This window comes from Crocodylus siamensis, chromosome 10, assembly GCF_052110815.1.
Source record: "Crocodylus siamensis isolate JL-2025a chromosome 10, ASM5211081v1, whole genome shotgun sequence".
Taxonomy (NCBI): Eukaryota; Metazoa; Chordata; order Crocodylia; family Crocodylidae; genus Crocodylus; species Crocodylus siamensis.
Window position 1 is genome coordinate 1031673 of NC_143404.1, and position 16882 is coordinate 1048554.

Sequence of the window (16882 nt, forward strand, 5' to 3'; positions counted from 1 at the left end):
GTGGATGTAATGACACCAAGCACCATGCATCTATACAGCGCTCCTTACCAGTCAATTACCAGGAGTTCCATTTAACTGTAGGATTTCACTTTTCCTAAATTTAGTGGTTAGTTTAAGTGATAAATAAATGGCCAGAATCCTGCCATTTGATCCTGGTTTGGGTCTTTGGTTGCTGGAAGAATAGATATGTCTTGTGCTGAAATTCTTTGAGGGAACTCGTCCATCCCTGCAGAGCAGCACTGACTGGTCTGTTGGAAGACATGTGGCCTTGTCCTCTGTGACGGGAGAGAGGTTCCCCCAGTAGCTGGGGATGGTAGTAATAAAGGAAGAGCCATTCTTGGCCAAACCCAAGAGTTTCCAAATTGGTGAGGGTCTCATCAAGACCCTTTAATCATTGAAGTGGGGCTAATGTATAGATACGCTCTGTGCCACAGGTGTTGTGGTGATGTTCTGATGGTTTTTTATCATTTGCAATTTGAAAGCTGCTCCTCTGAATACTCAGTGCAGCTGAAAGCTCTCAGTACTGCAGACACAGTAGCTTGTTAGCTGACAGGATGTTCCGGGTGAGTAACGAGGTAACGCTAGAGACCTATGAACTCAGTGCTGCTGATGCACGATACCTTGGAATATGAAGCTGCAAGACTGATATCTGCTGGCACTTGTGACACTGCAGGCTATTAGGAAGTTTGAATTACTGACTATCTTTGGCTTCCAGTGTTGCTGTTTCACTTTGTGCCTTAAACCACAAGTTATTCTGAGGACTAGGGGTCAGGAGGTCTGGCCTTTCTGTTGGCCTTTGGTTTCAGGTTTCCACGTTTTATGTGATTTTTAGGGTTGGTCACTTCACTTTTTCAGTGCCTTGGTTTCCCCATCTGTAAAATGGGAGAGCAGTAACAGGGATAATGAGGATTCATTGGCTAGTGTTGTATAAAGCATTTGGAGAACCCCTGAAAGAACCGATTAGTCCAAATGTAGGATATCTGATGCAGTGAGACACGGACAGTGAGAATGTTACGGGGGATCTAAGGAGCAAAGGCAAGTTGAAATTCAAGTGGGCCGCCTTGACAGCATGTTCCAGTATTGTATGTGTAGTTGCACAAGCCCCTCCCCCTAACCATGACCTCATATTCTCTTTACTGGAAATGGGAGTGAGTAACATTGGAGAAAAATGCGCAGTTATGCTGTAGAAATGAACGGAGCGTCATTCTAGCTGCTTGTTTTCCTGTTGGCTTGTGGCCGTATCTTGCATTTGGCAAACTTTTTAGAATTAAGAGGGTTCCCGTGTAGGGGGGAGACTTAGAGGGAGCCATTTGTTTTGGCTACTTTTTTAAAGTATTATTTGTAATAGGAGGATGTCCAGTGACGTGTGAACTAATTCTGTTTCTGGTGCGCTTGCTTGATGTTGGCTGAGGCGACTGGCCAGCCAGAGTCAATGCCAGTGACTTGACACAGTTGGGCCAAATAATTGCAGTCTTGTGGCAGCTGGTTACAAAGCACCTTTTGTAAATAGGGAAAGCTTTCTTGCCTTTGTAGTAATGTATAAATCCCTCACGTATCAAGCCCTGTCAGATGTATACCTTTGTTTAGAAAGTTGCTGGCAGCGGTTATATTTTGAGCTTGACGGCACAATGATAGCCCTAGAACTGTGCTCCCAGCCACAGAAAATCTGGCAGTCTGATAATTAGCTTTATTTTTATGTCCTAATTTTGTAAAGTAGAAACACCATTTAAGAGTCATTTAATTACCCAGAAAATAATGGTTTTGGTCTTTCGTTTTCTTATGCTGTTTAAGTCAACTGAGCTGTTCTGCAGTGTAAAAGTGGGTGCTTAATACAGCTCTAATTGATCAGAATTGAGTGTACACCCGCGCTCCTGTCAGCATCTTTGTGTGGCACTGCAGCTCTTCCAGGCATCTTCTGGCTGGTGTCTCTGCCAAAAGATCATCTTCCTTGCGCTGCCAGTGTAATAGTGAAAATTCACAGCATCGATTCTCTTATCTGAACGAGCAGTTAAGGTAATACTAACCTTCCAGTGCTGTTAACAGCAAAGTCTGCTGGGCTTCTAGTGTTTGCTACATTACAGACCTGTTTGTTCTCATGATAACTTCTTTTCCTTCAAATGTTGCTGCAGTGAAGAAAACTGAATGCTTCATTCCCCAGTGCAGGTGCACGTGCCTCTGGGTTGCATGAGATCAGTCTTGGGAGTAGCACAGTCCAGGGTGGTGCATGCATCCTATGCTTGCTGATGCTTCTGTGCCAAGGCAGAGCAGTCAGAGGGGCTTCCTCAGGTCCTTCTAAGTGCTGGGGCAATGAGGTGAATCCAGATGGTCTCTTCTCTAATCCATTATTCTCTGAATATTCCGTATTCAGTGAAGTTTGTGAAGAGATCGTATCTTCACAGTCCAAATAAAGATAATCCTTTAGAAAAGAAGATGCTCGAGGAACCTGCTCTATAGAACAAGGCAGAGTGTTTTGCTCCGTGCCACAGCTCATAACCAGCTTCAAGCCTTCAGGGTTCAAGTTTTGGCCTGCCCTGCAATGGACTGATAGCCGTCAAGGGATGCTCACCTCCTGGACAAGTGTTCTGTGCAGCAGTCCTGTTCCTCCAGGACTTGGAAGTTTGGAGATGCTTATGGCTTAAATGAAGGCAACAAAAATGATTTGGGGGCTAGCTCTTACGAGGAGAGGCTGAGGGAACTGGGCTGATTTAGTCTGCAGAAGAGATGATCGAGGGGGATTGAATAGCAGCCTTCAACTCCCTGCAGGGGGGCTGCAAAGAGGATGGAGCTGGACTGGTTTCAGTGGGGGCTGATAACAGGCCAAGGAGCAATGGGCTCAAGTTGCAGCAAGGCAAGTTGAAGTTGGCTATTAGGATGAATTTTCTCAGGAGGAGGGTGGTGAAGCACTGGACCAGATTACCCAGAAGTGGTGGAGTCTCCAACCTTGGAGGTTTTGAAGAGCTGGGTAGACAGAGCCCTGGCTGGGATGATGTAGTTGGGGCTGGTTCTGTCTTGAGCAGGGGGTTGGATTAGATGTGACCCCCTGAGCTCCCTTCCAGCCCTCCTTGTCTGTGATTTCTATGATTTCTGCTCAAACAGTCCAGAGGGTACTGTGAAGTCAGTCATGACGGGGGGAGGCCATGTGAAGCTGCACCTTCTAGACTTAACTTTTCACAGCATCTGAAGTGAGTTTGGGCTCACAGAAGCTCATGCTATATCATCTCTCATTTAGCCAGTCTATAAGGTGCAAATCTACCCTGACTTCATACCAACACTACTAACTACCTCTCTTGGGTCATGGTAAAGATGGCCCAGGTGGAAGGATTTGAAATGCTGAAGGCAGGGGGAGAAAAACAGAGGTTGTATGAGGCAAAGAGGTCAAAAGGGGCATGTGTTGCAGCTGTTCAGTAAACCCAAGGTCAGCAGTGTAGCGTCTAGGACCCACTCCCGATAACCCAGCAGAATGGGAGCAGCCATCTGATAGCTTGGTGCTAGTTGACCCCACCACCACCACACAAAGGGCTGTTCCCGAACCTTCACGTCACTGTGCCCTTGACCCCTCCCTGTGTCTGAAACTGAGCTCGCCCCAGAGATGACAAGGTCGTCTGAAGCCGGCAGTCTCTCGTGAGGCTGCCGGATGAGGAAGAAGCATCTTGTTCCTGTTCTGCTCACCACAACGTGACGGCGTCTTGTGTGGAGGTGACCAGTAGCAGGGTCCACGTGGGTCTGTGGTTGATGAGTCAGTGAAGAAGTGCCTTGTGTGTCTCCGGAAAGTGGGGGTTGGGGTGTCTCCAGGATAGTATTAAGCAGATTCTTTGCTGCGGCCTGACATAAGGAAGCGAAGAGAGTTGCTCTGCATTGTGATTGTGGAGCCCTAATAGTGCCCTTGCTGTCTGATGCAATTGCGCATCCCAGGCACAAATCAGATCCGGGTTCATTGAGTATAAAGACGGTGAAGAGCATGCTGGCAGGCTCCAGAGCCCACCACCTCCAACATCAGTGAAGTCCTTGGTGCTGACAGCCTCAGTGCCCCAGGTGATGGTCCTCCTTTGCTGTCCCCACCCAAAAAGGAGACATGCCTGGGCTCAAATGCAGCTCCCGAATGGAAGGGCGGTTGTAACTGGAGAACAGAAGTGGCTCCTCCCAGCACAGAGATGTGGAGCTCTCAATGGCAGCTAGGAGCAAGAGATGTTGGTGCAAAAACCTGAGGATGAGCCGGACCAGGGGCGAGATCCACGTCACCTCCGTACGTTCCTGACACTGTCGTGTGGATTTCTAATGTCTCGTGGCACAGCGGGATCAAAACAGACAGCACAGTGCATCTCGTTGCATTACAGCTTGGCTGCTTTCTCCGGCACTGAACCTCAAAGCTCAGCCGATCGCAGATCTGGCCCTGTCCTTGTTTTCTAACAAAGTGTGAGCATCTGCCTCAGAAGCCTGCAAGACTGCGATGTGGAGTGCCCCCCTGACTTTTGCCAGACACCGTGTGCCTTTGGCTGAGCAGAGTGGTCGGGGAGAGCACTCTGCAGTGACTGTCTGGTGCAGCTGACATGCGTTCCCGCCATCCTGAAGGCTCCTGGCCAGTCCTCCAGTAGGATTCATGCTGATTACGCTCAAAGAAGAGACAGTGGCTTTTTAACATACAGTAACTTGGGCTCCTCCAGGGGTGCCTGTGCCAGTGGGCACCTTGTCCCTGTTTTGGAGCCTTTTACTGTCGCTGGCTCCAAACAGTGCAGGAGCCAAGGAAAGATCATGGCTTCTGCTCTTCTGTTCCCCTGGCATGGGATCACAAGGAATTTGTATGCTTCCAATGAAGGCTGCTATTCAGAAAGCTCCTCTTGTGCCTGGCCTGCCTGCTGTGATGCCCTCAATAACATCTGGAGCAAGCTGCTCTCAGGAAAGTGGTGGTTCCTTCCTTCTGATGGTCCTATCCATTGGGGATGAGCCTCGCTGGCTGCAGGTGATGTAGGAGCTACGCAGGCATCTCACACCTGCATCTTTGTGGGTGCATCTGAACTGTGTTGCATAAGGCTGTCTTGTGACGCTATCTGTTGCCTAATAGGTGCACCAGGAACTACTGTGCTCTTGACTCTTTAGAAATAGTCCACGTGGATTGATATTAGAGCATACTGTTTTTAATAGCAAGACATTTTTCAGTTGCAGTTTGGTAAGTTAAAAAAAACAACAATGAAAGAAGCAAACCGCTAGAGTTGTTGTTTTGAGCTCTAATGGGTTGTACTCAGCTGGAGGTGCAAGGTCTTCTGAATCTTTTGATGGTTCACATAAAAAACAAAGGAATAATACTTGTCAGAATTACAGAGCGCAGGATCATAGACAAGGAGGGTTGGAAGGGACCTCAGGAGGTCACATCTAGTCCGACCCCCTGCTCAAAGCAGGACCAGCCCCAGCTACATCATCCCAGCCAAGGCTTTGTCTACCTGGGTCTTCAAAACCTCCAATGATGGAGATGCCACCACCTCTCTAGGTAACCTGTCCCAGTGCTTCATCACCCTTCTAGTGAGAGAATTTTTTCTAATACCCAACCTAAACCTCCCTTGCTGCAGCTTGAGCCCATTGCTCCTTGTCCTGTCATCTGCCCCCACTGAGAACAGTCCAGGTGAGGACAGTCACTGTGGACAGTCTAGCTCAGCGGTTCCCAAATCCGTGGTATGGGTACCACCAGTGGTATGCAGGCAACTTGTCAATGGTACATGTTAACAGATGTGTTATAATTAATTTATAGGACAAAATTTTACTGGTGGTACTTAACATTGAACTGAAAAATTTGCCGGTGGTACATAAGGTTGTATAGTTTTAAATTTGTGGTGCGCAACCTGCCAGATATTGGGAACTGCTGGTCTAGCTCCAGGCTAGTTCTGGATGCTGGAGAGAGAAAAAGACGTTGTATGCAACGGATGTTGAGGCAAGAGGAATAAATTGCTCTTCTTTTCTCATGCACTTTAATTACAGGTTACAGTATAAAGAGGCCCCTGACCAACATACCTTGCATGCCTTGTAACACTTGAAAACCTGCTGTGAGTAGGCAGAGCTGTTGGGTGCCCAGAACGGACGTTTGAAGTGTTTGTTTTAGTAGTTTGAGATTGATGTCTGAATTCCAGAGACTTTCGTAAATGAGCAGGTGAATTGCTCTGGTCGGGGAAAGGGTAACTCCCCGACCAGAGCAGGTGGTAGGGCTAGAGGCAGAGGTGGGCTTTTTTTCACATGTGGCTGGCACAAGCTGGGATCCTGGGATGCATCTGGGAAGAAGCAGTTGGCTAACTGTAGCACTGAGTCATATGCTGTAGTCTGCATCTAAGTGAGGGAAAGGCCTTTCCCCTAAGCCTGGTTTGGTGCTGTTATTCATCATAAACGGTTTGCTTTGCCTTGACTAGAGAATCACTGCTGCATTGTTCTAGTCCATCCTGTTATTTGGATGGACTGGATGCTTTGTGCCAAGGTCCCTGCACCTATTGCAGTGTCTGCTGCAGCTGACTTGAAGTGCGGTTGCTGAACGAGACGTATCATTCGCTAACGACTAAAGAATGTTTCCTCTCTCCCCACCCTGCTTCCCCAGCCCTCTTTGCTGCACAGTTTTTCTGCAAGAGATTCAGCTTTTTTCAAATGTTTGTGCAGACATGTGTGTCAAGCAAAATGACCCTTTTGATACAGTGATTACATGGGTTGACACCATCGTTCCCTTTATACGCGTCGATCAAATGCAGGGTGCATTATAGAAGTGTGTGTGTGAGACCAGGTATGTTCCTTTCAATTTGGGCCACCTGTATCTTAATGTTTTTGTGTGTTTTCTTCTGTTCTTTAGGGATTATGTTAGGAGTGAACTGGAATCTGGGTACGAAGGGCCAATGTATTTAGAACCTCTCTCCATGAACCGTTTCATGACCGCCTTAATAGGTAAGTGCAGATAAAGGTCTGACTGGAAGGTGTAAGTAGTTACTTCCTTATTCTTTTCTGCCTGTTCATTTTCAACGTCTGGGTCCTGAATTGTTCTTGCTATTATAGCAATGATATATATACTCCTCCATAGAGAGGATTGGGTCTGTGCTACCTTCTCTTGCAATTCCCTCTTTGCAGGATTTATATACCACAGCTTTACCAATATATAATTTTTCTTACGGACCTGAACTAATTTTGTGTGGGGTTTTTGAAATGCTGGAATTAAGTATTTGCTGGTTTCAGCTGCTTTTTTTTTTGCATTGGATGAGCCTGTCAAGTAAGTTTTGCTTTGCACTTTTGATTAGAAGTTACAATTTTTTATGTATAACAATAGAAATATGTTTATCTCATGCATTCGGGATGCTATGGATAGTCCAGCTGGAAAATTGCATGGCAGCTAACATTCCCATTAAAATGGTTTGTTTCCTGCAGATGTTGGGATGGTATGTATTAAGTTTAAAAGCAAATCTTTGCCTCTGACACCTTCTAAGACCCCCAGAAACAAAGTGCTGAAGAAGGAGGGAAGATTTTGAAGGTCTTTAGTCCTCAGCAGCCAGGATGGTGTGGAGGAGGACAATGTTGCTGGCATTGCAACACTTTCCCATTCAGAACTAATTCACAATGCAAAATGTTTCAGTATTTGCAGACTTTACTGGGGCACTTACTGAAGTACTTCCTTCCCCTCTCGTGTCTCTGATAGACTAACAACTGCTCTTTGGCCCTGTTTTAAAGCGTCTGTGCTGCGCCTGGAATATAGCAATAAGCACGTTTTGAGTTCCTCAGGTTGAAGGCACTACAGGGATTCTAATATTGACAAGCCCTAATGGGTTTTTTTCACTTTAAAAGCACAGAATAAGAGTTTATTCTCAGCAGTTATTTGGGTTAGGTAAATAGTCCCATTTTACGTAGCCAGGGACACAGAGATAGTAAGAGAGAGAGAGGCTTTCTGCCTTGCAGGTGTGTGTACCTGAGCTTTATTGAGCATGGAAATACAATTTTAAACTTTGATTTCCAAGATTACAATTTCCCTGCAATTTAAACCTAGTCCATGCTCAACAGCTCTTTTGGTATGAGTTCTTAGAAGTGCTCTGATTATAGCAGAGGTGTCTGGAGCATCTAAAGATCCTTCTCTCCCAGAACTGGCTTCACATCACTCCCCCCCCCCCATGTTATGAACTTTGACTGGAAAAAAACGTGGTAATTGTTAAAGTGTTAGCCCTGCTCTGTGCTAATGGGAGGATGGGTAAATATTTACAGCATACATTCAGGTGATGATAAAGTCCAAAATCTCACAAGACAGGTCCTCAGTTCCTCTTGCTGAGGTCTGTGGGTTCTCTCAAATGATTGAAAACTGCATGCAGCCAGCCACGTACTGTTTATAGATTCAGATGCTTCCTTTCTGCTTGCCGCTACTACAACATACAGCGAGACCTGAGGCTGGCCTTGCACTTTTGTGCTTTGGTTATAACTTGTAGACAGGACTCTTTCTTCCTTTGGGTTTCTTAAAGAAATACCACTAAACCTGTCAGAGTGAAATGCATCTTTTCTCTCTCACTCCCTTTCTCCTTTTCAGGATGAAACAGTTAATTTTTATTTATCCATGTTCTGAATTTCTTAAATTATTCCTGCTCCAAACAAAAATATGACGTTAGGATTGCTGGGCTGAAGTCACCGTATGATTCTTACCATCTTAAGATTTTTATTTTCTGTGGCAAGGTAGTCCAGAGACTGCATGTGTCATCCAAAGAGGCCTCTTCCTTTCATTTCCTGGTAACTGTTACCAAAATGTGATTGAGCCCTTTATCGTACTTCTGAGAGAGAACAGCTAGACTTAGCTAATGAACACTTCTGCCCAAGTCCTGCCAGGTACAGGTGGCTAAGTACAGCCAGGCAGATATTTTAAGAGTCGCAAGCAGGCTAGAGGGAGCAAATCAAACTTGCGTAGGTCATTCAGCAGCACTTATACGGACACTGAGCCAGGAGTCAAAACTGTTTTCGTTGGCCAATGTGTCTCTACATGTCAGTCAGTAACAAATCATTGCCATTCGCTTTATCCATTCGTGCTTTGGTTTTACTCCACTGCCAGGCTAACAGACTTGGCCTGCCTTCAAGAATGCAGGAAAAGCAGGGGAAAGGAAGCTAGTATAAAAGAACCAGTGCATAGGTCCATCTTTTAATCAGTTCAGCACCTAATCACTCTTGCCCCAAAGTATTTACTGGTACTTTTCTCTTCCTCTTGTTTAACAAGAAAACACCCTCTGAGAGGGTGCATCCTCCTCCCTGACAAAAGCTGTTCCAGTGGGTTGTAAAGTGTAACCTCACCAGCATCAAGTGAGCGTATCAGAGAATTTCACAATGTTAAACCATCTTCTAAAAGATTTAAACAAGCATCACATGCCCTGACTGAAGAACTCACTGCAAGGTGAAAACATGGGTCCCTGGCTCCATCATTCCCCACGCATCTTGGTTATGTCAGATGAAATTCAGCATCAATAACAGTAATATCACAGAGTCAGAGAAAACGAGGGCTGGAAGGGACCCCAGGAGGTCACATCCAGTCCAACCCCCTGCTCACAGCAGGACCAGCCCCTACTACATCATCCGAGACAAGGCTTTGTCTACCTAGGTCTTAAACACCTCCAAGGATGGAGACTCCATCACCTCTCTGGGGAACCTGTTCCAGTGCTTCACTACCATCCTAGTGAGAGAGTTTTTCCTAATATCCAGCCTCAACTTCCCTTGCTGCAGCTTGAGCGCATTGCTCCTTGTTCTGTCATCTCCCACCACCACTGAGAACAGCCCATCTGTCCCAGATTCAGTCTGGGATGAGTTTGACTGCTTCAGATGCATTTTTTTTAATTCTTTTAATGGAAGATTTTCAGCTATGTTCCCTTGTCCACATGGCTCCAGTAGTGTCAGTCAGGGCTGGAAGGGATGAAAAGTAAGGGGAGGTCATCCGTGCCAGGCATGATCTTTGCTCTGCATAGCTTGTAATCTAATCTATCCTTCCCTTGAGCTGTGTTATTTAGAGGTGTTTTGGTGCTCTTGACTGCACCTTTTGGAAAGGGGCCTTCAGTGCTCATTTCTCTCTACACATCTGTGACTCAGTCTGACTGTTGCAGCCTGGGATCACTAACACACTCCAAGTCTGCCAGGGACGATCTGAGGGTTGCCTCTTGTCTATAAATGTGCTGTCTTGTCAGCATGTTAGCTGGGAAATTTCCAAAGCGATGTGGGTTTGGAAAATATGCCACCCACAAGACTGCCCTTAGGATGAAACCCCAGCAGCAGGCACGGACTTTAAACCCTTGAGGCTCTCGTACTGTGGTTGGTGTGGTAACCAGGGAGAATTTGTTAGCATCAGCTTTTTGGAAGGGGACTAAAACAAAGACAGCCCCATCCCATATTAGGAATGATTCGGCGGAAAACTTGACCACTTCTTCCTAGTTGCAACAAATTTTCCAGTGGGTTGTGAGCTAGGAGGTTTTGGGCACTCAGCAGCCCTGGTCAATGTATACAGAGTTCTTGAAGAGGGCAAAGTTTTTGTGGTTTTGGAGCTCAGGAGAATCACTGGAGCCAGGCTTCTTCCCAGACTTCTTCCCTGCAAAGCGTTTATTTTCTGCAGGAAAATTTCCCTTGCAGAGCTTTTATAAGTATCAGATTAGTGCAGCATTCAATCAGTGGCTTCTCATTTTCAGCACACAGGTAGGTGAGCAGGTTTAAGGTTAGCAGGTAATTAGGCCTGCTTCGTTCTTCAGTGTTTTGACGTCCAGGAGTTCCCTTCTAGACTGATGGCATTAGCGTATGTTTTTAGTAGCTTTTATCAGGCAACCTCCCCTCCCCAAGTTAGAACTTGGGCAGACAAATTTAGACTCTTGCGGAGAAATTTGTCTCTGTTGCTGCCTGTGCAGAGCGGGGAGTACCTTTCGTTACAGGGGCTGTCAGGGACACTTTTGCAGATTCTGTCTGAGGGGGCTGAGAATTGGCTTGAGATAAAGCGCCCCACTTACTTATTTTAGTGTCATGCCATTGTCCTTCCTACCTGCTGGCTTTCAATCAGCATTTAGATTGTGAAGGTGGGAAAAGAGACGTGGGGTATTCTCGGGAGTAAGCTGAACAGGGACTCGCAGAGTAGTGGCACATGGAAAACTGTGATAAGTAAGTGTATTGATACTGGTATTGGGATTCCTTGGTGAAGTGGGTTGAGTTGTGGTAATTAAAGCAAACCAACTGTGTAGACCTTTGAGTAACAGAAAATCAAGCAGTTTTAACTCTGGCTCTTGCAAAAAATATTTCTGAACAAAGTTCATGTGTTAGGGGCCGAGAGCAGCAAAGTGAGGAAGTCGGGACTTGTGGAGGGTGGGCCAGGAGGGTGTCTGTTCTGGTTTTCATGAATGTTAATTAAGGCAGCACCCAATGGCAAGTCCACCAAGCTGGTGTACTGGGAATGTTGATGCTTAGTTCCTGAAAAAATATGCTTAAAATATGGGCAGAAAAAAGCAACGTGCAGGTATAAATGGGTCTGGGAAGGAGTGGAAGCCTTGCAAGGCCAGCCGCTGGGATCTGGGGAGTGGCTGTCCTGGAAAGTACATGAAACTTGATGCATTCTGGGGTGGAAAATGGCTGTATGAATACTGTTACACCCCTGATAGTGGGTACAACCTCAGAACAAAGGCATTGTGCTTCATGTGACCGGGGGCCTTTTCACTTCTGGTTCTCGTTCAACTTTTTCTAGAGCTGCAGCTCTGAGCCAAGTATATCCTGTCTGGCAAAAATGAGTTAGCAAGGAGAAGGGTGAATGCAGTCAGCAGCGCTGAAATCATCAGTCATGAGTTACATGCTCCACTGACTTCACCAGCAGTGGGATATATCCTTTTATAGCCGAGAGATCCTATGTTAAGCTGCCACGTTTCAATATTCACCACTTTAAAAAAATACTGGGCTCTCTTTCTTTGCACTTGGCTTGGCTTTCCTGTCTTTACAGGACCTGCGAGATGAGCAGGTGTCTGCATGGGACAGGGAGAGCTGGGTTTTTTTTCCTCCCAAACTTGCAGTTCAGCCACTTCCATTCAGAGTCAGTGGAGTCTAAAAGTGGAAAGTTTTGGTCTAACGAGAAAGTTTAAGCACATGGAGAGGGAAGGGGTGGAACAGAAACTGGAGTTCAGTCTCCGAGTTAAGTTCAAGTCAGGAGGCTGGCTTAGCTTGTCATGTTTGCGGTTGTCCCTGCTTGCTTCAGCCATGAGTATCGGCACTTCTGTTAGCAATAATGGCCTGTACAGGTCAGACTGAATGGAGCTGGGTTCCCTCCCGAGCAAGTCCTCTAGACTTGATACACAAGCTGGGATTGTCAGATATCCCTTGGCAGTCATAGGCAAGGTTTTTCCAAAACAGTGTGTGTGGCCCTAGTGCTGCTCCCAGTGAAATCCCTGGAAATCTCCCTCTGATTCAAAGTGGAGCATGAGCTCTCTTGAAAATAACACCCTGCGAGGCCTGCTCAGGTATGGTGTTAATGTAGGTGGGGCCGTGCGTGATTTTCATACCTGTGCACGCATGCAGACACGCCGACTGTTCCAGCATAGTTGGTTTTAATTGGCTTAATTATCTGCTACTCGTCACCTCCTGTGGAAATTGTGAGTTGCTGCCCTCCGGCACTTCCCAAAGTCTCAGCTGCTGACCTAGATGCCGTTCTGCTGCTGGCCAGGCTGACAGATGCCTCCTCATTCTGTAAATATTATTGCTTTAAAGGCCACTGGGGACCTTTTAATTACTCTTCCCTTTAGCTTGGGGAGGCATGCTAGCTAAGCAGGGCTTCAGCAACTCACTGTAGCAGCACGTACATATGTGTGGGTGACGTTCACCGGAAGCTCTCAGGGTTGACTTGCCCAGCAGGCCCGAGGTTCACTCCACGGTCCTTCTGTCTAGCAAACCAACCCACTGAGCATGTCTTCTGCCCTTACACTGGGATGCTTGCTATAGTGAGGATCTGAGCTCACATCTGGCATGCATCCCGAGAGAAAGGTTTTGGAGGAACTTCCAAAGAGGCAAAGGAGTCCTGGTTTCATAGCAGAGGTGCTCCAGTTAGTATAGCTGTCACAGTGGTCCTGGGTGCTGCCAAGTGCTTTGCCAGACAGCTAAATGGAGGTGCAAGCAACTGGCTCTAACACAGTGTGTTGTGTTTCTAGGTCAGCTGGTGGTGTGCACGCTGTGCTCCTGCGTCATGAAAACCAAACAGATCTGGCTCTTCTCTGCTCACATGCTCCCTCTGCTGGCACGACTCTGCCTGGTCCCGCTGGAAACCATTGTCGTCATCAATAAGTTTGCCATGATTTTCACTGGCCTGGAAGTTCTCTATTTTCTCGCGTCCAACCTGCTAGTACCGTATAACCTGGCAAAATCTGCCTACCGAGAGCTTGTCCAGGTAAGTTGTGCGTCAAACCGGCATCTCATTTCCCCCAGCGGGGTAGTTTTATTGTGCAAGTGCGGGGTTCTAAAAAGCAGTGATGACAAATTAGCTTCTGTGCTTCAGTTTTAGGTGTCAACATCTAGTACTGGTTAATGCCAATATGCAGTATTGTAGCATTACTTTCTGTAACCTAGTTTCACTCCCCTCCTTAGCCCCATCCCTTTTATGTTGGTCTCTCGCTCAGGCACTCGGTATATGCCTTATGGCTTTGTCATTTTTTGGTTCATGACTCTTAACATTTACTAATAAAATTCAATATGTTTAGTAAAAAAGATATCTTTGCTACTAAGACAGTGCCTTAAACCCTTGTTTCAGGCGTATAGGTTATAGCCATGGATTTCTCTGGGTTTCTAAGGATTTCTTTGGGTAAATCTGAAATCTTTTATTAGACCAACTAAAACAGTTGGAAAAATTTATGAGACACCTGGAAGAAGAATTCCTTGAGGACAGCACCATCAAACCTTTGATATACTTAAGGTATGTTGATGACATCCTCATCATTTGGACTGAAAACCTGCAATCTCTGATTGACTTCCATCAGAAATTCAACAATCATCACCCCTCCATCAAACTCTCTCTTAAATACTCCAGCACCAACATTTCCTTTTTAGACACTATAATCCCTAACTACCCAGAATGGTAAAATACAAACCACCGTATATAAGAAACCCACGGTCCAACATACATATCTGTGCAGAATGAGTAATCGGCCTAAAGACACCAAGAAAGCTGTAATATGCAGCCAAGCCCTCCAGTACCACCGAATTTACACTGATGAGAATACCCATGAGTGTCATCTCGCAAATCTCAAAAGGGCTTTCACCCCACAAAGACACTCCTCCAGAGAGAGAGATCGCACTTTTGAAAGAGCCACTTGGATACTACATGCAGAATTGCTGCAGTGGAGAAAGAAAACCCCCATGAATCGCACACCACTGGTTATGACATATCACCCCTTGCTCAAACATATATGGAAAATCCTCAAACAATCGCAACCCATACTAGAAGGAGACCCAATTTTTAAAGAGATCTTCCCAGAACCACCCATCCGAGCCTTCAAATGAGCACCAAACCTCACCAACGTCATCACCAGAAGCAAACTTCCTATGGCCCAAAACACAGAATGGATCCAGACCATGCCATGACAAGAAATATAAGACCTGCCAATTTATCTCCACCATCTCCACAATAAATACACCACACAACAGAACAACCGATATGTCTGGATCTTACATCTGCACCTCCAGAAATGTAATACATCTCATCCAGTGCACCAAATGCCCTGATGGAAAACATGTGGTAGAAACCAAACAACTGTGCACCAGAATGAATGCACACTGAATATCCATCGAAGACAAAAATACCCAGTGACTTGTGGGGGTGCATGTCTCACGAGACAACTCCGATCTCTCAGTTCTAATCCTCAAAGGGAATTTACAAAACACGTTTCTCAGATAAGCCTATGAACTTCACTTCATCAACCTACTGGATACAAAAAATCATGGACTAACTATAAACATTGGATTTATGACCTGCCTAACATCTGATATCATCCCAGGTAATCACTCTACTATTTACCAGCTATCTTCTTATCACCAAGTCTACATTCCCCTTCCCACCCCCCACCTGTTTCTCACCTTTTGACTGCATTTTCACTGTCTGGCTTTCTTGCATACTGGCCTCTGGCTTCTATTATCTTCCGTCCAGGAAGATCACAGATCAACTGCAGACACTTCTTCAGCCTGACAGAAGGCGTTTGTACCTGAAAGCTTGCAAAGAAGAATGTTCCCAGCTATTTCAGTTGGTCTAATAAAAGATATTGCATTTACCCAAAAACCTTGCCTACCTTCACCCCTTGTTGACATTTGCCTCTGGTCAACCCGCAGGGCCAGCTCACACCACTTCTTGTGACCGATTTAAATAAACTGCTTTCACCTGTGGTCCAGAGTGTCTCCCTGTAAACACCCATCAAAGCCCTCCTTACCCTGCATAGTGGGTAGGTGATGGGTATATGCAAATCTATGAACTTCTTACTGCTCTTTGGAGAAGAGACTGTCTTTTGGTTCTTTACTTGTGTAGTGTCCCAGTCCATGACTAGGTAGTGTAGGCATTGGGGTAAATGAGCTATCACAAGGCAAATCAGAAGTACTTTCTTTCCCTTCACGTGATGAAAAAGATGGGGCTTGTAGCTGTTCATATCTCAGCGGATGGGGGGCAGAAAAAAAGAGTAAGAGAGCAGGGAAGGGGGAGGGAATTCTTCAGCTCGCCTTCATACAGAGCTAAGAAGCAAAGGGCCAAGTCCAGCTTATAAAATACCCTTTTGACTACACTAGCCATAAATCCATGTCAAGCTGGAAGCTGCTTTTATAAATCCTGATCACCCAACACCATAAGGTGCACCAAGTCACAAATATGCTCTGAGGTAATCTATTGGCTTTGGCACTAGGGGGTTTAAGCACACACCTTGAGGTGGTTTTAATTAAAAGAGTGCCAGAAAGAAAAACTACCCAAGTGTGTGTTTTGCTTATTCTTCTAACATCATAACCAGGGAGTTAATCAGGCTGGTTACTAATCACCTTAAAGATTTGGATTTAAGTGATTTTTGGCTTGACTTGCTGATTCCTTTTGTCCTTCTAATATTCAGTTCTTGAGGGGGAAAAATGTACTTGTGCAGACTCTTCCAGAAATACTGCTCACACCAGGTATCCACTGATGCATATGCAGCTCCAGGGCATAACTTCCCGTGTGTGTCGGACAAATAGGAAGGTATTTACAACATGCTGCTAAATCTATACTAGGCTATGCTAAGGAGTAGTGGAGAGCTGGCTGGAGCTAAGAGAAACGTGATTTGCTGCTGACTCTCTTTAAGACCATTTGAAGCTGAAACATGGGTGCAGCAGGCAGTGAGGACCAGATTATTATGTAGTTTAACTGCAGGCTGGAAACACAAGAACGCCTTTTTAACTTTTATCTTTAACCTGGCTGCCATGGAATTTTTTATGGTCTTGTGAAATAAATCAGGAAAAAGGGATGAGCCCAAATTCAGACCTGGCATTACCAGTCAAGGGAGATGACGCCACTCACCCCAGGCTTGAATTTTGCTCCCGTTCTGCTCCATGACCTGCTCCATCATGAGTCTCCTTTGCTGTCACTTGTGCATTGGCCAGGTTCAGGGATAGGTGTGGAGTCACAAATAATTGGCTCGAGCTACTTACAGCTGGAATTCTGATATTGCCCAAAGTAGTTTCTGGGGCAGGAAGAAAATTGGGTGAAATGAAGGTATTAGACGCATCAGTTCTTGACTGAGTTTCCTGAGCCATTCTTCCCCCAGAGGATGTCATCTCTTCATCAGTATGGTGGCAGTTACAGTGGGGGGAGAAGGGTCCTGTGAACACATGTTAACTTCTTGTGCAGCCTGTGAAACCTGTCCTCAGAAGTGATGACAGTGAGTGAGACCCAAGAGGCACC

General features: G+C 45.9%; 1 protein-coding gene across 2 annotated transcripts in view; it reads left to right on the top strand.

Annotated features, from left to right (window-relative positions):
• RNF145 (ring finger protein 145) overlaps positions 1 to 16882 on the top strand; it is a 65252-nt gene that overhangs the window by 36567 nt on the left and 11803 nt on the right. For both annotated transcript variants that reach the window (XM_090064056.1, XM_090064057.1), the window contains exons 4-5: positions 6818 to 6909; positions 13134 to 13369. In XM_090064056.1, coding sequence (XP_089920182.1) covers positions 6818 to 6909; positions 13134 to 13369 — 328 coding nt within the window. The remainder of the gene's footprint in view (positions 1 to 6817; positions 6910 to 13133; positions 13370 to 16882) is intronic.